Source organism: Myotis davidii, unplaced genomic scaffold (genome assembly GCF_000327345.1).
Source record: "Myotis davidii unplaced genomic scaffold, ASM32734v1 scaffold134, whole genome shotgun sequence".
NCBI lineage: Eukaryota > Metazoa > Chordata > Mammalia > Chiroptera > Vespertilionidae > Myotis > Myotis davidii.
In genome coordinates, this window is record NW_006288853.1 from 269137 (window position 1) to 290532 (window position 21396).

The 21396-nt window shown below is 36.2% G+C and overlaps 1 protein-coding gene across 1 annotated transcript in view; it reads right to left on the reverse strand.

Moving 5' to 3' along the window:
- Positions 1–21396, reverse strand: part of CTNNA3 (catenin alpha 3) — a gene marked incomplete at its 3' end in the record, with an annotated part of 1162049 nt that overhangs the window by 262276 nt on the left and 878377 nt on the right. Inside the window, 1 exon segment of the mRNA XM_015562095.1 lies at positions 14518–14674. Within this exon segment, the coding sequence (XP_015417581.1) occupies positions 14518–14674 (157 nt within the window).

Genomic DNA, 21396 nt, shown 5'->3' on the forward strand with positions numbered 1-21396 from the left:
TATGACTTGTGTTGAAAAAAGAATTGAAAATGACTGTGAACATACCAATTGTACTCAAAAGCACAGACTGTCCTTAGGGTAATATAGTGAGAATATTACTAATTGCTAGATCAAACTATAAAACAAGAGGAGACAGGAAGACGGGGAAAAAGATAAAATATTCATCTGGAACAATTAGAAGATCAAAGGTGACATAATTTAAAACAGGAAGCTAATGTTCTAACCAAAGCATGTTTCTTTCTTTAATTAATAATAATTCAGTGTGCTGCATAAAATAGCTTTATCATGTCAGTTTCATTTCTTTTGCAAAAGTACAATGAAAGACAGACCAAAGAGATGGATGGTTTACAACAAAGGCAATGCAATAACAAGAGCCTTGAAGAGCCTCTAAAGCCGTAAGAGCAGTAAAAATCCTTCTAAACCTTCATCCATCTGCTCCCCACAACAAATATTCTCAAAAGTGAAGAAAGCAGTAGTTTGCATATTCCTTGTCATTTAATTCAATTGGAAGTTTAAGTATTTGTGAATTTTCAACTTCACTTGACAATTTTACATTTTTTTCCCTTGGGTGTTGGTAATAAAAACTACACTATTATTAATGTGACAACTTCTTTCACAGAGATCTGGAGACATAATTCATTACCCAATAGCATCTCTAAATATTAAATAAAACCAGAATTTAAAAAGGACACAAAGGAAATCTAGTTCCAATTAACCACTTGCCAATAAAGCAGTAAAAAGCAGACACTGCCAGGCAGTATTCCAGTGTATTAGACGATGGTTAATCCATACGCTTCCAGAGACAGTGGGAAACATACTACAAGTTCTAATATCATAATTTCCTTTAAAATGTATCATTTATAATTCTTCTATTCATGCTAAAAATAGTCACAAGTTTATTTCTATTATTTACACTTAAATCAACAAAGAAGTGTGACTTTGTGTAACAAGCCACCTAATGTAATCATCTTCCCAAACTCTTTTTTAAGATGGGTAGAAGCAATGCAGAAGATAAAAGAAAAGAAATGATCCAATATGATAGAGACAATTTAAAGATCTGTAAGTTAAGAAATAAGAAATGTAACAGCTCTTATGTACAGAAGGGAGGAAAGCTCAAGACATTCATTTTTAAGTAACTTTGACTTAGGGTCAATGAATATGTTGAGAGAACTGTAAGCCACAGTCACTATGCTGTGCACTTTCAAAACCATTGCTTATTTATTTTCAAAGATTAGCCTGTCAAGTAGGAATTATTAATCCCATTTACAGAAGAAGGAAGCAAATGATATTAAGGAATTTGTCCAAATCCAAATAACTGGTAAATGAGAGATGGCCCATTATAAACTGTGATTTTCTTTGCAAGATGAGTTACTGGAGCTATCATTGGTTGTGTTAAATGGCAAAAGCTAAGGAGAAGGCATGAATGGTATCCACATTCCATGCTTGCATCACCAATCCTCCAATCTGTAGCAAATATTTGTCATACTATATCCCATTAGCTTCCAATTAAAGTGTATCTTATTTTATGGTATTGATATCAACATATTGGCCATAGCTGCATAGCATATGCTTACACTATGACTCGGGAGGATAACATTATTCCTTGGCTAGCCCTTAAACTTTCAGAGTTCTTTATCTACCCCACCACCTTAATAATCACATTCGAGGATCACGTCCCATGAGGAGAGAAAAGAAATCAAATTTTATTAAGAATAAGATTAATGACTATGAGGAAAGTTGATATTAGAATGTGTTTTAAAAAGCCATGATATGAACTTGAACTTGGTGTGATCATGGGAACGAACATAAGTTTAAAGAGACTATGACTAACGATTTGAAAAAAGCATGTTTTTAAAGTATTTCATTAGTATCTGGAGATACAGAGATCAATGTAGTAATTAATGACATAACTGTGATACCTAATATCTCACTAATCACTAATGGGATATAAAGGTACTTATGTTGGGAAATTCAGCTAAAATTTATTTTAGAAGGAAGAAGTGAAAGTTATTTTATTAAACTCATTTATAAAAGCTATTTCCACCAGGCAGTACAAATATTCTTGTAGGATCTATATCGCAATTAAATTAAGCCATTTGACAAATCAAAAGATTCTTACAAAATTCCGGAGGCAACCTATTTTCAAAAATAAATGCCATTTTGAAGGACAATAAAGACTGGAAGAATGAATACTATTAAAATGTCAATACTACCCAAAGTAATCCACATATTCAATGCAATTTCTTTCAAAATTCCAATGGCATATTTCACAGAACTAGAACAAATAATTCTAAAATTTGTTTGAAACCCTAAAAGACCTTGAATAATCAAAGCAAACTTGATCATTTTACTTCTTCCTTTCTTATTTGGATGCCTTTTATTTATTTTTCTTGCCTAATTGCTGTGTCTAAGACTTCTCATGCTTCACTGAATAAACATGGCAAGAGCAAGGATCCTTGTCTTATTCCTGATCTTAAAGGAAAAGCTTTTAGTTTTTACCATTGAGTATGATGTTAGCTGTTAGTCTGTCATATACAGCCTTTATTATAGTAAGATAAATTCCCTCTATGCCTACTTTGCTGAGAGTTTATATCAAAAGTGGATGTTGTATTTTATCAAATGCCTTTTCTGCATCTAATGAGATGATATTAATTTTATCCTTCTTTTTGTTGATGTGGTCAGCACATTGAGTGATATATGAATGTTGAATTATCCTTACATCCCTGGAAGGAGTCGCACTTGACTGTGGTTTATGGTTTTTTAATGTCTTGTTAAATTTAATTTGCTAATATTTGTAGAGGATTTTAAAATCTATGTTCATGATTTTCTGTGACATGCTGGTACAGTTTGGTATCGGGGTCACGCTGGATCTTAGAACAAGTGAGTCCTTGTCAGCCCTTTACGCGTGGATTCTGTTTTCTACCGTTCTGTGGTTTTCCTGGACTTAACCCTACTGGCTTTCCAAACCCAACAATTTGGGGTCACCTCTTCCCAGTGCTGGATAGAGGGCTGGGGTGTCTGATGCCAGGCACAATTCCTTCACTCCTCAAGGAAGAGTTCTATATTTTTTGGATCCCTCCTGTTTGTAGGTTGCTGTGGTGCCTCAGGTGGGGTCCTGGGCAAGACTGTGTTTCTGCCTCTCCTATCCATCTCAGTGTGTCTCTTTTATCTTTTGTGGTGGAGGTGTTCACCTAACTCTTAGGTCTTTTTCAGAGTAAAGTATTCCATATGTAGCTCTAATTTTGTTGTATCCATGGGAGCAGGTGAATTCAGGGCCTTCCTCTACTGCCATCTTGAACTTGACCTGACCTAAAATGATCATTTAATAGGTACTGCACTTGTATTATGAAAACCTGATCCCAAAGCAACTTAATCCCAAAAAGAAAATCTGTAATATAGGGGAGAAATCATTCATAAAATTATCTATAAATAGATGTAAACTATTAAATTATTTGTAAATGCCTACTAGTTATATCTTTTAAAAATTGTATGGAGAACCAGATTAAAATTTACTGTGCATCTTTAATTATTATAGAGATGAATAAATTGTATAATACTAAATATGAAGTATGCTTTGACTCTTTGAATTAAGTTCTTAAGGTCCTTATAGTGAAGTACTAAATGCCAATATACAAAACAGCGATCACAAATTTAAATAACAATAAAACATAATGAGATTTTAAATAATGGCTTAGCTGATAGAAAGATAACCGTGGTGTCTTTCCATATAAACTAATGCACCACACTGAAATGGCATCCAAGGGCTTGTTTCCCCGTTTAGACTATACATCCCTTGTAGACAAGTCCAATGTGTCTTATGCACACTGTATCACTAGGGTGACGGGAATGGTTCACAAACATTTGTTGACGGACACAGTAAACAGTTAATACCAAAGTGTTCATTGTGTGCTTGCTTAAAGGATGTTATTCCTCCATCATTTGCTTCACAATTGCTAGAAGGACAGTAACACAGAATAGCATTTAAATCTTATTGTCATGACCCTGTGGGAAACCCTCACCTTTAGGTCTGAGTTTTCATACACCCAGAGTGAGAAGAACTGGTGCCTGAGGCAGACTGTGATTATTATGATGCTCTAGATCTCCAAATCCAATATCAGTAAAATGTCTGTCATGCAGATTTGCTCACCAGGAGGCAAGGGCTTTCATCAAAATCCAGAGTAAAGGGAAAACTGTAAAATCCTAGGAAAGGTTACACAGGGGACTTCAATTATATATGTAATATCAAGTATGACAAAAGTTTAAGGTTTGGTGAATCTTCATGGTAAGATTAAATTGTTTGTTATTCTATCCATTCTACTCTTTGGATGCTTGAAATATTTTATAGTAAAAATATTTTTTAGAAACTAGCACTTCTTTTCCTACCTTCACCCACAAAACAAGGGTACAAAAATGGCATAAGAATCTTACAGAATATTATTTCATCAGAGTCTGATCCTGGGTGATAAGGGTTTAGGTAACTTTCACCTTCACAAAGCATTTTCTTAAACTATATTACTAAGTCATAATCAAGTTCAGGAACACTGGATAATCACCATTACTTGGTGAGTTTCAGGCACTGATATAGTTTCACCTGGGAAGAGCACTCTGTTATTCCAGGCACACAGTCAACCACACTGCCTGTCTTTGTATCTTGAGATTTACTCCTCCTGTTCACTTAATCTCTTTAAAAAGCAGAAATCATAACGTAATAAAATATAGAAAATAATCTATTTCAATAATAATGCATCCTATTTTTCATCAGCTTTTGTTCTATTATTTTCAAAGAATAAAGCATAACAAATAAAATTTAAGTCTAATATGTACAATCAGCCCCATGGAGTTCTCTCCCTCTCCAGAGCTAATCCCAGGAATGTATTTGTTACATAAGACATTTATGGCATTCTATTATTCATATTGCTCTAAAACTTGCTAAGTTACTCAACACTGCTTTTTAAAATCTGTCATATTAACATGTGAAACACATTTATTTGTTTTAACTACTATGTTTGCTGCTATTTATTAATTCTCCTACTGGTGGATGTTTATATTATATCCAGCTTTCACTATTTAAAAAATACCATAGTGATCATACTTGTGCAAGCCTTCTTTATGAATATGTGCACAACTCTTTCCAATACATATAGGATATTTGTTGCAAAATAATCTATGTAGCACATATTGCTATTTTACTCTTCAAAGAGATTAAAACAATTTATACATTTCATGAAGCAGCATATAAGAGTTATTATTTTTCTACATTTTGTCTAATATTTGGCATTATTACAATTCTAAACTTTTAACATCTGATAGTTATATGCCATAGTTTTTAAGGTAATTATTCAGTCATTTTGATAAACTATAGTGTACTAATTGAGATAGGTTTAACAAAGTAGTTCTTCTAAAGATATTTATTTTTCTCATACCTGGTTTAAATTTTAACAATAGTCCTTGCCAGTGTAGCTCAGTGGTTGACTATAGACCCAGGAACCAAGAGGTCACTGGTTTGATTCCTGGTCAGGGCCTGGGTTGCAGGTTTGTTCTCCAGTAGGGGGTGTGCAGGAGGCAGCCAACTGATCAACGATTCCTCTCTCATTGATATTTCTATCTCTCTATCCCTTTCCCTTCCCCTCTCTCTCCAAAACTCAATAAAAACATATTTTTAAAAAATAATTTTAACAATGGCCTCCCAGTGAAATGATGTTAGTAATAATGTCTATCTTTTACTGGGCCACTTTGTATGTCCTAGATACCATTCAATGCATTTTAACTACATCATCGTATTTAATTATTTCAATCATGCAAGGATGGCTCTAAGAGAGCAGGGGACTTTTTTTTTTTCTGTTCTACTGACTGTTCTATTTCTAGGATTTAAAACAGTCCTATCACCTAGTAGGTGCTCAGTAAATATTTGTTAAATAAATGAATAAACGTGTCTTAGTCCATTCAGGCTGCTATAACAATAACACAGACTGAATAGTTTATAAACAACATAAATTTATTTTTCACTGTTCAGAAGGCTGGGAAGTCCAAGATCATGGCACCAGTACAGCTGTTATCTGGGGGAGCCCTCTTCACGGTTGACATCTGGTGGGTTTCTCACTCTGCTGTCATATAGTGGAAGGGGCTAGGAATCTCTGAAGGGTCTCTTATAAGAACCTAATTCCATTCATGAGGATTCCACCCTCCTGACCTAGGAGGCACCTCCCAAGTGTCCCACCGTTTAATACTTTCATATTGGACACTAGGGTTTCAACATGTGAATTTGAGGGGGATGCAAACATTTAGACCATAGCAAAATGATATCGCTATTAACATTTTACAGAATGGCATTTAGTGATCAATGGTTAATTTATTTCCCAAAGATGATAGAACTGGAAAGAAATGGCAGACTTTTAAATCTTAAGCACTTAAACCCCTCCAATCTTCTCTTTCTGTGTTTCCCTAGAGATAGAATCCATTGTCTTGATGTTTAATCTATGAGTTCTTTTAATGGTGACATTTTAGTAAGAATGACATGTGCTTTTGTGAGAATGTAATTCTTAGCTGCCACTCTCAAATATGCATAGAATGTTCACAGCACGGGCTCTGGAACCACTCTGTAAGCAGAGGGTTCTATTGTTCTGTTAAAAGGTCCCAGGATGCTATCAAAGTCCCTAAATCAATGCCAACACACACTTGCAAGCTCATGTACATGGCTTCATACTTCCAGATCTTGTATCTGCACCTGCATGAGTAGCCCAAGCCATGCTTTGTTGTAGGCCCAATGGACAGCCTTTGGCATGTAGGTAGGGACCATCCTGCCTTTTCTGCCTAAAAACTCTCTATCTCTAGCTGAAGTGTTTGGTCTTTCAGAATGCTCAGAAGCACGTCTTGGCCTCATTCCTAGGTGGGGGAATATTGTATGGTAGGAAGAAACTTTCCTTTTAATCTCTCATTTAATCTATAAAATGTCTGGCCAGTGTGGTTCAGTAATTCAGCATCAACCTATGAGCCAGGAGTTCCAGTTGGATTCCTGGTCAGGGCACATTCCCCAGGTTGCAAGCTCAATCCCCAGTAGAGAGCTCTTAGGATGCAGTTGATCAATGATTCTCTCTAATCATTGATGTTTCTGTCTCTCCCCCTCTCCCTTCCTCTCTAAAATCAATAAAAATATATTAAAAAAATAATAAAATGCCCTGCAGGATTCACCATGTTAAGACTTTCTATTTTTCCAAATTACACTAATTAAATGCATGAGCTTAGAGTTGACACACTGCCCAGAATTAATTAAATACAAATGAAATTATAAGACTCACTTTGAGTCTTTGTTTTTGTTTAAAGTTTCAATATATCTGGCTATGGCAAGCGATATAGTTATTAATACTGTATATACTCACTGAGATAATTTTTTAAAGCTTTTGATGAAATATCTATTTTATCATTCATAGCCTTTGTAAGTATATAACTTACTAAGTACATCTGTGAAATTTATGAATTATTTATTATCTTTTTATACAAGACTAAAATACAAGCCCTGCGTGCTATTAATTTTATCAGTGAGATTATTGATGATTATGCCAGCTCTACCTTAAAGTTCTGCTAAAAATTCTCAGCTCTGGCTGATTTTGGAAAAGTTTACAAAATAAGGACTTCTAATTATGGCTTTTCTCAAGATCCAATCCATAATATTCAAACAACAGTCCTGCGGTATACCTATTGTTCATTCAAATGAGGGCATCTTGAGTGAACTTGCCTGTTAGTACACGAAATGCTGCATGATAAATATCAGTTCACATGCCCAAACTACTCTTCAGTCATGTAAGTACAGGCAGTAATTCAAAACATAATTACCAATAGAGCAACAATGGATTGCTTTAGGGAAGCCTACTCAATCATTTTTGAATGCACACTTTCTCCCTGTCTCTCCATGACTTATGTAAAGCTGTGTGTATAATTTCTCTGCAGTCTCCACAATGATCACTGAGCCATATACTACCACATTAAAATGTAAATGTAATCACAGAGAAGGCAGAAAACGACCTTACAACCACAAGACTGTCTCTGCAACTGAGCCAATGGCACAGAAGATCCTGGCTGCAGGTCATCACCGGACTCTCCTGATGAAGAGCTTCTTTGCTGGGTAAATGGACACCTGTGTGACTCAGCCTGGGCTAGGTTTAAGTCATCAAACTGGCTCTCCCCTCATCTTCCTATTGTCACATCTTGGATGTGCCAGTCTTGTGATTTAATTTCTTGGAGGTGGGGTTGAGAAAGTGAGGGAACACCTGCTTTATATTGAGTTTATTATTTTCACTTCCAAGAGCAATTAAAGCATTACTGAGCACTACACGAACTACTTCTATCAGAATGGTTTTCAGCACTCTATGACACTTATCGTCAAAATTTTAGACCATTTACATTCTTCTACAAATGTTCAAGACTTTATATTACGGCACCTGTTGACTTTTGAGGCCAGTACCAATCCAGATGTACCCTCAGTTCCTGAGGTAGTGGCCAACTGGCTCTCTCCAACACAGCGCCCTTTCACATGCTTTCATCTTTCTGTGATGCCATTCCAATTTGTTCAAGGTTCAATTCAACAATTCAGTTCAACCACTATGTACTTTAACCCCTATGCTTCCCCCGGTACCTGACATTCCAGCAGCACTCATTGCACAGCATTTGTTCATGTGGCTATTATAATTCTTTGGAAACTGCTTTATATGTACTAGATTCTGAGTTCTCTGCAAGCAAGCAGTATGCCTTTTCCTCTTTTACATCCTCCCCCATTTCCCCACATGCTGACTTGCCCATAGTTGATATTCAATACACTTATAACAATTTATTGTTGCAGAATATGATTTTAAATCTCAATTTTAAAAGCATGCATCTGAATACTGAAACACTTCATGCCTTGATGCATTTAATCAACTAACATTTCAGTAGGTGTATGTTGAAGAGATATATAAATCAATGCATGATAATTAGTTATAATTATATTATGTAATTTATCTTTGCATAGATATATACTGTATTAGTCATCTTTTATCCCAACACCTATTCCATAAACATTATATTGGGATTTAATAGTACTTAGCATGTGTGCAATTAATTTAAAAATTTAATCTTTCTAACACTATTATGTGTTTATGTGGTACTAAGGTAGGAAAAAAATTGAAAATCTATTGACTTTTATTTTCCTTTGTTAAATGACTTATATATAACTTTGTAGAAGCCAAAGATCATGTTACTACAATGTTATGAACACAGAGGCTTTTATTAGTGAATTTTTGATGACAGTATCAGTTATCTTTGTGTCACTAAGTCAAGGTCATAGAACATTGTGAAAATTAATGATTTAAGTTATTTGTCATAATTTGAAGATTTTAAAAATATTAATTCCAGGCTGAAGACAGTTAATGAAAGCATAATACATAAACCCCCAAAATTAATCTTGCAAATTACCTATTGAAAGCCTTCAAGAAAAATTCTTGAAGCAGGAGGTTCAATTAGAAAGATTATATGGCAATTCAAGTAAGAGATAATGGATTGACCTGGAATAATAGCAGTGAATTTAGAGGAAAGTGGACATAAAGAGAAATTTAGGACATGGAATAAAACCTCAAGCATCCTCCAATATTATAATTCACCAAGAATCAATATGATAGTATCTTTAAAGTGAAAATACCTTTACAATAAGGGAACAGCAGTGCTAATTCTAATCAATAAATGGGCAATCTCTTTTAGAAAATTCCAAACTATGCCAGTGGTGTTCTCCATTCATCCTGTGATCCCCTCGCTCCAATAATCCCCATTCTCACAGCTCTCTTGCAAGTTATCTCTTCTAGTAACTTTTACTCATTATTAAATCGCCAATACCGTTCATAGTGTTCAGCACTTACAATTATACAACAACTTTTAATTAACGAAGGAAGGAATAAAGTTTTTTAAAAGGGCAAATATTCACCAACCCACACATTTCCTTACTTCTTAGCAATGGTTTAATAGTTCTTATGGTCCAAGTCTTTCTCTCTTCTATCCAAGTTCACTTCTAAATTCATTTATTTGAGATTATTGTTCACCATGAGTCAACTAATGCAATGGTTCAAAAAGCCGATTGAACCATATGTTACCTCTTCCATATTTGTGTCTTAAACAGAGATATGAAATGTTTTTATATTCACAAATGCATTACTAATGGTGGAGACTTCAGGCGGCAGGGCAGGCTGAAAAGACAGTGCTGCTTAAATCCCATCACATAGGTGTATCTTCTGTCTGTGCAGGAGACAGGCTCTGATGTGGTCAAAGAATCTTCAGACTAGAGATTTTCTGACAGGTGTTTTGTTACATGCATTGTCAGAGAGTGATAAAAAGCATAGTGAATGATGTGGGGATAAGCTCCATTATCAGTGATGGAACACAAAGTTTGGGGACCAATGCCTTTTGAAGAATTTTTTTCTAATTACTGGTGAATGACACTGACATAAATAACACGAAACCATAAAAAGCCTCTTGCACAACTGGATGTCAGAGAACAGTTTGCCAAACATCTCTTTGCTTTTGCAAGTAGGTATAGATTTACACTTTCATTATAATTTTACATATAAAGTTTCAAAATATATAATAAATTGGTTAGGTGGCTATATTCCTTATTATTTTCAAGAAAGAACTGATTGCACTTGTATTTGGAGTTTTCTACATATAGCAGAGAACAAAAAATTCCCAAATGGCTTCTGAATATTGGCATTTTGATTGTGTATCATGCGAAATGTTATGATTGTATAAATATACGATTTTTAAATCATCAATGATATTTCTATATTTGGAATTGAAATAGATAAATAAAAGACATTTGGTATCAAAAGTATCCTTATTGACCCTACAGTCAATATTGGACAATCTAAAACATTATTATAAGGTAAACATTTTATCAGTGTGATCTCTACCTTTTCTAATAACAATGAAATAATGAAGTCTAAGAATATTTTCTCACTAATTTTAAGCTGTCATTTGGTCGATATTTTAATGTGGAGAGCTGGTGTGTTGAGAATCCACAATTTTTTATAACTGACTCAGGAGAAATAGAAGTCTTTTAGGGATCCTTATTCTTTACTTATATGTAAAAACAGAATTGAGTATTTCTATCTACTGAAAGAAAGCCCATGAAAAAGAAGTTTATAAAATTTGAAAACATAATATTTTTCTAGGTAATTCACAATTTAGATGCTCTATGAACTAACTTGTTTGTTGTTCTACCTGGCAAATTGCAGAACCAGATGTCTGTGAATACAAACAACATGTGATAAAAGATCATTATAAAGTAGTAGCAGAAAAGTCAGTCAATGCTGATCACATCTGTAACTTTTTCTAAGAAAATCTGCACCTCACAAAAGCTACCAGATTGGGGCAGCCCCCATCACAGAAATATGAACTATATTTAGCCAAGTGAAAGAAAGGTAACCCCACCCATTGGTTGGCCTATGGTCTTAGACTTAGGACTTCTAGCCTGGTCCTAAGGATCTAGCCTTAGAACTAAAAAGATATTTGGACCCAGCTATATTCTTTCTTATGTATTTGACTGAGAAGATTTTGAGAGAAGATGCCATTATCTGTAGGAACAGATGTTGAGAAGTAATGATGTAACAAAAAACACCACTGGAGCTCATGCTAACTACAAGGTAAGCGAATGAAGGCACAGAAATCTGATGAAGCAGTGGATGCCACTCAGTGTTTGTGACAAACATATTGTTATTTAGTCAACAGCCATTTTTCCCTTCTTATCTGCAGATAAAACTTTTGATGTTGTTTGTATAGTAAGTGATTAGTCAGGAAGGTTGGATTATGACTGGTATAAGCCCAGTGGTCTGCTAGAAACTGTCTATACCAGGTCACAAGAGCTGTTTTTATGTACTTCTTCCCAATTCAGAGTTCAATGACATCACATTGATAGCTGGATAATTGTCAACGTGGCAGTATTTATGCCACAGAAATCAGCAAATGCTACAAATTAGGATAACCACTCTCTCTGGTCCCCAGTCATGTGGGTTAACCATGTATCAGCACTGTGAGGCCATCATGGGAAACACATTTGCCTTTGCTAGTGATTGGTCCAGGAGAAGGTACAGGATGAATCAATAACAAGTATGAGAAAGTCTTATGGAAGGCATCCAGGAACGATTTCTTTCTTGACAGGTTCAACCCAACAATCTGCTTTTCTTCCTGTTTTAGGTAGATTGTGTAATGCTCTGAGGTATAATGCTTTGAGATTCAACCATGAGGGAAGCTCAATAGAATACAGAGATGCCTACATAGGTCATTAATAACCTTAAACCACTACCAACTTGAGCATCCAAAAAACAGCACAGTAGAAACAGTCCACCCCAGTATAGAAAATAGTGGTGTGCATCTCTGTAGAGAATTTAAAACAAAAATGAAACAACTACATATTAATCCATTTCTTAGTACTCCCTGTACAAACAATTCTAAATAATGTTAGTGATAAGATACTCCCCCCACATATCTGGATTATTCCTATCCAAGTTTTCTGTTATCTAGGGCTAGTAAGTCTAGAATCAACTACCTAAAACATCTAGTTAGATAAAAGGAAGGTTTTTATTCTTTAAGCAACTTGCATATGCATTTTCTGTTACATGCAGGCAAAATATTCTAAAACACTGAAGGTGTTTATGGAAAGTAGCACACTATGAAGGTTGCTAGGTCAGGTGACTCCAGCACTGAAAAGCAAAACCATGGGTTCCTGCTCTAAGGACCCAAGGAGGAATGCAGACCCTGGCCTCTCTATTTATGCAAGACCTGGCCAATTACAGTTCCTGTTCTTGTGTGTTCAGGAGGGTCTCCCTGTAGTGCCATCAGTATACCAATAAAAGTGCCTTTACACCAAGTAGCATCAGCAGGTTCCTTTCATTGTAACCAAAAGAACTACCTTAAATGAAGAACCTAGCACTGAACAGCTCCATTGCAAAAGACTGCCCTAATATAAAATGTTGAATGGATTCACATTGCAAATAGACAAAAATATGCTTAACATAGCATGTTCATAATAATAAATTACAATTTATCTAAATGCTAACAAAAGGAGAAAAAATGAATTATTTTTGATGTTATATACTAATGTGGTAAAATTCAGCCAAATACTATGTGTAAAAGGCAAATAATTATATATATCTATATATCTATATCTATATATATATATCATGGATGGGCATAAATCAGATACCAGTGGTTGTTATTTCTGAATAGGGGAACAAGGGATGTTAATATTTTCTCCCATATATATTCTATTATTTGCAAAGTTTTTCACTCTACAGATATAAAACCAATTTTAAAATAATTAACACACATTTTCTTTTCATTACCGAATCTTGAAAACACACTAGGTTTCTGGAACTACTGTTCAGGATGAATATATATACACAGGTCAAAGTAATGAGTTCAACAAGTTAGACAAAATACATTGGAAAACTTTAAAAAGATAAAATGATGTTAGAAATTCCCAAGAATTTGGTTTGTAAAAAAGCATGTTATCACATTTCAAGGAAATCTCTTTCTCAAATAAATGTATAATTTATTTTAAGGAGAGTCTTAATTTTTATGAGAATTAAAAAAACTAAAAAGCCTTTAGTTATTTGCTGTTAGAACAGTATAGTCAAACCTGAGTTATGCTTCTGAGGATATGGCTTTATGAGAGCAATTCCACAAGCCTGTGGTGAGAATCGTCTTGATGAGAATCACCTGGGCTTGCCCTCTCTGTTCCTGATGTAGTCAGATGTTTAGACTAGTTTATTTGATCCTTTACATCACCATTATTCAAACATATACACATTGTGTATCAAATAAATATATATGTGTGTGTGTGTGTGTGTGTGCATATACACTGGTAGTAGAAGTACACATTGTGTATCAAACAAATATATATGTTATATCTATATATATGTGTGTGTGTGTGTGTGTGTGTGTGTGCGTGTGTGTGTACATATATATATTTTTTTCTGAGTGTAGAAATATTTTTTTTGTTTGAGAAATGCAGGGAAATCAAGACATACCAATATTTTAAAGAAGAGAAACTGATGATTTATGGTAGTAGAAGTACACATTGTGTATCAAACAAATATATATGTTATATCTATATATATGTGTGTGTGTGTGTGTGTGTGTGTGTGCGTGTGTGTGTACATATATATATTTTTTTCTGAGTGTAGAAATATTTTTTTTGTTTGAGAAATGCAGGGAAATCAAGACATACCAATATTTTAAAGAAGAGAAACTGATGATTTATTTGAAAAAACCAGGATATGCCTAAGATTTCCACCTACTATTTTTAATTATGCTTTGCTCAAGAATAGAAGTTCCTTTTAGGATCACAAGGCATGAGACTTATGACTAAGAATAGATCATACGTAGCAGCACTTGGCAATAAGAATGCCTCATTATATTGCATAAAATTAATTAGATGCAGTATTTTTCTGGTTCGGAAAATTGACTAGAGCAAATGTATAAATTAAAAAATCAAAAACATACCAGATACAGCAAGGAAGTCATCAATGCTTGTGATGTCATCTACAGCTTCTGTGAGGACATGGATGTGATTCTCCCACGTGCACTTGTACATTTCCATGGTTTTTTTGACCACTTGACTTTTGGGTCTTGCAGCCAAAGCAAGTGCAGCATTAATAACCTGTAAAGATGTGGAATGTTCACATAGTGATTTCTTTGGGAACAGTTATTCTGAAGAAGATAGGTACATTCAATTTTAGCAACAGGAAAAATGCTAAAATGTCCTCACAGGTAACGCCCTTTTTGCTTTTGGTAATTATTTTCTTTTCTTTTGACAATAATTTAATTACTTTTGGAACTATTTATTACCTGCCAGTGCATTAAGAACTACAAAAGATACAAAGATAATTGAGATCTGCCTTTAAGGAATTCGTATATTCCTCAACAGGAAGGGCAACATATAATTATAACTCAATTCAGTGTGTAGTACATGTCATGAGTACAAATAATGGTTTTATTGTCTTTAGAGAACAGAGTTCACCTTCAGCAGAAAGAGTAAGAGCCCTGACTTCCTTGAGGACTTGTTGAATTTTCACAGGAGACAGTCATTATTTATTCATTTGTTCATTCATGTGTCAGTCAATATTTCAAATACATTTTGAGTGTCTTTTATGTATCCAGCACTGTTTCAAGTTTTAGGGATATGGTAATGAACAAGACACAGGCAAAAATCATTGTCTTGATGAACTTTACATTACAGTCAATTATCAAGTTGAACAAATGAAATAGATGGTCTGTTAGATGGCTATAAGAACTAAATAAAAAACGGAGTAGAGAGAGGGATAAGGAGTAGAGTGGTGGTTAAGGTAAGAAGTTTGCAATTTTAGCAAAATTGAAATGGAAATTTAAGTAAGATCACAGGTGAGAAGGAATGCTGGGACAGGGAAGTGGCAAGATTCCAAAGGTTAGAAAACAGGGGACACGCTGTGATATTGGGAAGCAGTCCCTCCTAGAGCCTGTAGGAGTCCCTGACTATCTGGGGTCTTATTTGAAAGGCACTGGAGGGTCATGTGGACTTTTTAGCACTTTCCTCAGAATTACACTTTAGGAAAATTAATTTGGCATGGAAGGCTACGGCAGTAGGCGACAGAAGTAGGTTAAAAAAAGACAGCACTGCAATGGTGGAGCAATCAAAAGGCGTTGATGGGACTTTCAGTTAACTAAAGGAGGATGAGAGCAGGTTAATTATTGCCAAAAATATCATGCAGGTGTTAATTATTTTGTGTGTGTAACTGATTTTTTCAGATTTTCTAGAGTGGATATGTTTTAGCTGTATACCCAGAATAAATGAAGTTATTCTTCAAAGAGAGATGATTACTAAGGCCTCCCCATGACTAATGGAGAGTTTTTGTTTGTTTGTTTGTTTGTTTGTTTGTTTGTTTTTGTCAGTAAGGGGAGTAGAGCGAGATGTGTGCAATTGTTTTGGAGGATAGCGTTGCTGGGGGTACTAGATGTTGACTTTGAAATGACTCTTGGCTCTCCATACAAATTACATAGAGAGCCATCAGAGAACTGAAATTGGAGCTCATAAGAACGTTGTCTCTGCACTGGATACTAATGACATCACAATGAAGGTGATGCCACCCTAGTTTCTAAAACAGGCCACACTCTAGTAGAACAATCAAGGGGCAAACAGGCAAATGCAACATCCCATGGTTCTTACAAAGCCGGCCTGGATCAGAGTCACCTGGAGAGGTTGTGCAAACACAGTATAAATGAAGCCACGCCCTAGTTTCTAACTCAGTCCAATCACCTCGCGGCTTGATAATTTGCCCTTATAGCAAGTTCCCAGATGATAGTGATGCCACTGGTGGGCTGCCTGCACTGAAACCCACTGCAGCATACAATACATGCTACAACATAAGGGCTATTGCAAAAGGTAGCACAGGATGCCCCATAATACCCAGGAGAGGTACCCAGCTCCGTAAGGAAAGATGCCCCAATGTACTGAAATTTGGAAAATAAGTAGACATTAGTATAAGGTGATATCCTTTTGGGAAGGAACAATAGCACAGGAAATGACCCAGAAATGAGATAGAGAATAATTCACCTGCTGGGAAATGTTTAGGAGAAAGGCCATAGTATTAGAGTTGGAAGAAAATCAAAGGATGCAATGGGCTGAGGGAGGAGAAAAACACCTTTGCAGAGTATCCACAAAGTGGAAGTGATCGAGATGAGAAAAAGAACCATCACAAAGGAGGTAGAAAACTGAGATATTAAAGATCAATATGAGAAAGAAGTTTTTCAAAAGGTCAAATGTAGTAGAATCAAGAATAATGAGAACTAAAAATTGCTTTTGCAATTGGAAAACAGGCCTCATTAGTGTAGCAGAATGTTGGACACAGGATTCAAATTTCACCACCATAACATGGAAACAATAAAAATAATCTTTTTCTAGTAAGTAACCTAAAGGCTGAACTTTACTTAAATGACTTCCAACAAATTATTGGGGGTAGAGGAAGGGAAACATTTGTGGCTTGAAAATATTAATTGATATTCTCTTATTTCATTTTTATGAAAGGACACATGAAATTCTAAGAAAACACACACTACGCTGAGGAATAACTACTGTTCAGTATTCCTTGACTTCAGTTTTAGAGTTTTATTAACCCATTAGCTTACAGTGTAGGCTTGTGTATATTGCAAGGCTCTGGTCTCTGGTGTTTAATTTTCCTTGCAATTAGACAACTGTGCACACATGTGGCTGTGTTGAAATTCACAGGGAGGCATACTTTAAAGTGGTCCTGGTGAAGAACCTTCAGTGGGGACAAGGCGACATGAATATAAGACAGGCTATATTTTTAAAGGACATTTGCTACTGATCCAGCTTATCTGATTCAACATTGTACACTATGATAAAACTCTATCCTACTTGGTTCTCCTGATATTTTAGCTTGAATCTAAAAGCAGACAAAATTCCGAAGATAAGCTAGCCCTGTTTAAGGGAGAAGAAAATCTTCATCCCAATGCCACACTCCTGGAATTTTTTCTATATATCTAGAGGGAGGGGGAAAAAAAATGACCATTCCTCAATCCTCTTCAGGCTAAACAGGACTGACATGAGTTGTATTGCTTTCTGAGGCATTTTTATTTACATTACTAGAGGCCCGGTGCACAAATTCGTGCAAAGATGGGGTCCAGCCGGCCCGTCCTGATCAGGGTCGATCGGGCCAGCCAGGATGAGGGGACCTGGGAGGTTGGACAGCCAGCCCTGCCCCTGATCAGGGTAGGGGGGTGCCTGTAGGGGACCAGGCTGGCCTGGGGGAGGGGCCACAGGAGATTGGTGGGCCAACCCCACCCCCGATCAGGGTGTAGGGGAGCCAATGTGGAATGGGGGTGGGTGAGGGGAGATGCCGTCCCCGCCCCCTGGTCAAATTCCCAGTTGAACTGCTGGTGGAGGGGAAATTTGCATATTAGGTATTTATTATATAAGAATAGAGGCCCAGTGCACAAACATTTGCGCTCGTGGCGGGGGGGTGGGGGGGGTCCCTCAGCCCGGCCTGTGCCCTCTCGCAGTCTGGGACCCCTCGGGGGATAACCATCTACTGGCTTAGGCCTGCTTCCTGGGGGATTGGGCCTAAGCTGGCAGTCAGACATCCCTCTGGCAGCCCGGCAGCCATCGGCCTGCAACTAAGGTCCCAGTCTCTCCTTTTTTCCTTTTTTTTTTTAATTCTGGGATTTATTTACCTTCTGTAATTGAAACTTTGTTGCGGCTCCAGCTCTGAGGCCGACTGGCTGAAAGCAGGTATCTGGGGTTTGTTTAGCTTCTATAATTGCAACATTACTGCTTAGAGCACAACTCTGAGCCCAGCCACAGCAGGCGGGGAACCTTGGCTTCCTCCATCACTGGAGCAAGCAAGCATCCTGCTCGCTTCAGCTGCCTGGCTGCCGGCTGCCATCTTGGTTGGCAGTTAATTTGCATATCACCCTGATTAGCCAATGGGAAGCACAGCGGAGGTACGGTTGATTACCATGTTTGTCTATTATTAGATAGGATGGTTGAGATGCATACATGACCCTGTGAATCACCTGGTCAGTCATTTCACCTTTGAGACAGTATCTTTATACTTCAGAATTTGATTACATCTTAATTAGACTATTTTAATAGTCTTTTAAATAGTTTCCTCGCTCTAGTCCCTACAGAAAAGGCTTTTTCTTTTTTTTTTTAATTAATTTTTTTTTAAGCGGGATTTTGTCAAGCAAGTAAGGAGAGCAAAGGATTTGAGCAAGATTATAGTAGCGGCATGGAACCCAAAGATCTGCTGAGACCTCTACTGGGTTCCTTCCTTTTTGTGTCTGGCTTCTGCTCTCCCAACTTTTCCTGCCCATGCTCACTGATAAACGCTGTGTTTGCTGCTGCTTCTCTCTCCGACTGGTCTCCATTTCTCCTTCCTCACAGAGGCCTGTTCAAACTAGCTCCTGTCAGCCTTGGTGCCTGGGGACATTAGGCCCCCCTGGTGGAAGCCCACCTAGTTTCAGCAGGTCCCATTCTACCTCCTTCAGGCTTCCTACCCTTTTTACTGGGACATGGGACGAAGGCCTCAGCATACCTTAGGCTAAGCTCCTTCCCATTAAAAAAATTATTTTTCAGTTACAGTTTGCATTCAATATCATTTTGAGTTCTTATATTAAATCAGACCATTTTTATTACATCATGCCTTCACTTGCTGTGGGAAACTCTCAAACATCTAAACTTGATTCAGAATATCTAGGATTTTTAGTCTGTCTCTCTAGACTTTGTAAAACATTGGCATTTGTCAACATTTAAAAATTAGTAACTAGTTATCATTTATTTTTGCATTCTAAATACTCACGTTTATTTTCTAAAGAAAGGCCTTCAAAATTGTATGAACTTTAGACCCCACGTAGCCTGGTTTGCCACAGTCAAACCATGTATTTTTCATAAAAAGCTACCTATTGTCTGAAATGATAAAATGAACATGGATTCCACTGCAATATTTTATCTAAACTTGGTCTTGATAACAAGGCTTTGACTTTGCTTCCTTAGAGAAAATAGCACTACCAGATAAAGAAGTCTTTTTAAACATCCTATACTACTTCATCTGTTTTGAAGACAAGCTACTCCTTCCATCCTCCCTTTTGGTGTGAGGTATATATATATATTTCACTTCTGAAATTTGGTTGAAAATAGTAAAATAGTGTAGAAATCATAGGACTAACATTATTGAGAGCTTGCAATATTTCAGGCATGGTTTCTAAGTATTTGATTTGCATTAAAACTTTTAGTCCAAAGAGAAAGGCCCTTTCAGTATTCTCATTTCACGGTCAGACAATGGGGGCAAAAAAAAAAAAAAATTGAATAATTTATGCAAAGTTACAGAAGGAACTAGGATTAGAAGCCAAGGGGCTTAAGTTAGAGGTTTAGTTTGCTTCAGACTGACTTTATGTCCACAGCAGAGTCATATCAACTCTTTCATTTCCCCAGAAGTTATAGGCATGTGTGCTCTGGGGAGAGGGATCGGGGCCTGAGTTATGTGATCCCTCTCAGGTTCCTTCAGATATGAACATCCAAATTTTTAAATTATTATTAAATTTATTGGGTGACCTTGGTTAATAAGATTATATACATTTCAGGTGTATAATTCTATATATCACATTTTGTGCTCATCACTCAAAATTTAGCCTCCTTCTATCACCTTAGATCACCTTATATTTGACTCCTTTTACTGTCTTCAACCTCCACCCCCCCCCTCCCACCATGGTAAATACCATACTGTTTTCTATATCAAACTAAAAAGCTTCTGCACAGCAAAAGAAACTATCAACAAAACAAAAAGGCAACCAACAGCATAGGAGGAGATATTTGCAGCAATACCTCCAATAAGGGGCTAAAATCCAGAATATATAAAGAACTCATATCATTCAGCAACAAAATAAGAACCCAAACAATCCAGTTAAAAAATGGGCAGAAAACCGGAACAGATACTTTTCCCAAGAAGATATACAAATAGAAAACAGATATATGAAAAGATGCTCAATTTCACCAGTTATAAGGGAACATACAGATTTAATACTATCATCTGATATATGTACTTCTTCTCTTGAGAGATTTCTGAAAATAATTACTTAAGAAGTGAAAATAAATCTATGTAACTTAATTTTTCCTGGGATATTTTAATATTGGCATTGATACAAATAATCTTTAAAATCTTAGTTAATATAACAAAAGCACTTTGAGGATTAAAAAGATGAGTTATGTGTAAGTACCTATAGGTCTGATTACCTCAGTGTCATGGCATGGAGAGAAAATTAAAATAACTAGATATATGATACCTCCAATACAGCTAAGCTAATATGTGAGGGGAATTTATAGGACATCTATTTCGGAGTAACACTGCAATGATTTTGGAATTGTAGCAATTCCATGCTAATGACATCGAATTCAATGCTTCCATTCTGTGCATTTCTTTCTTAGTTGTTGAAATGTTGCCTTATTATCAAATGTTTCTCACTTTCTGTGGTGGTTTTTCCATATTTCCTTAGTTTTTACAATCTTTTCCTTGTTGTGTTCTCTTATATTATACAGTGGAGCCTTGACTTACGAGTGTCCTGACTAACGAGTTTTTTGAGATATGAGCCGACTCTCGGCTGAGTTTTTGCTTTGAGTTGCGAGCTAAAATTCGGGTTACGAGCCAGCTTCAGATACCCCACTGCTATTTGGCGCAGTGAACATCACAGTGAACGCCACAACATCAGCCCAGCATCACGTGTCTCACTCGTTCACTGTTAAGATTTGACATATGAGTAATTTGAGTTACAAGTCCATCACGTAATGAGTTAAACTTGTAAGTCAAGGCCCCACTGTATGTTTATTTCATGTCT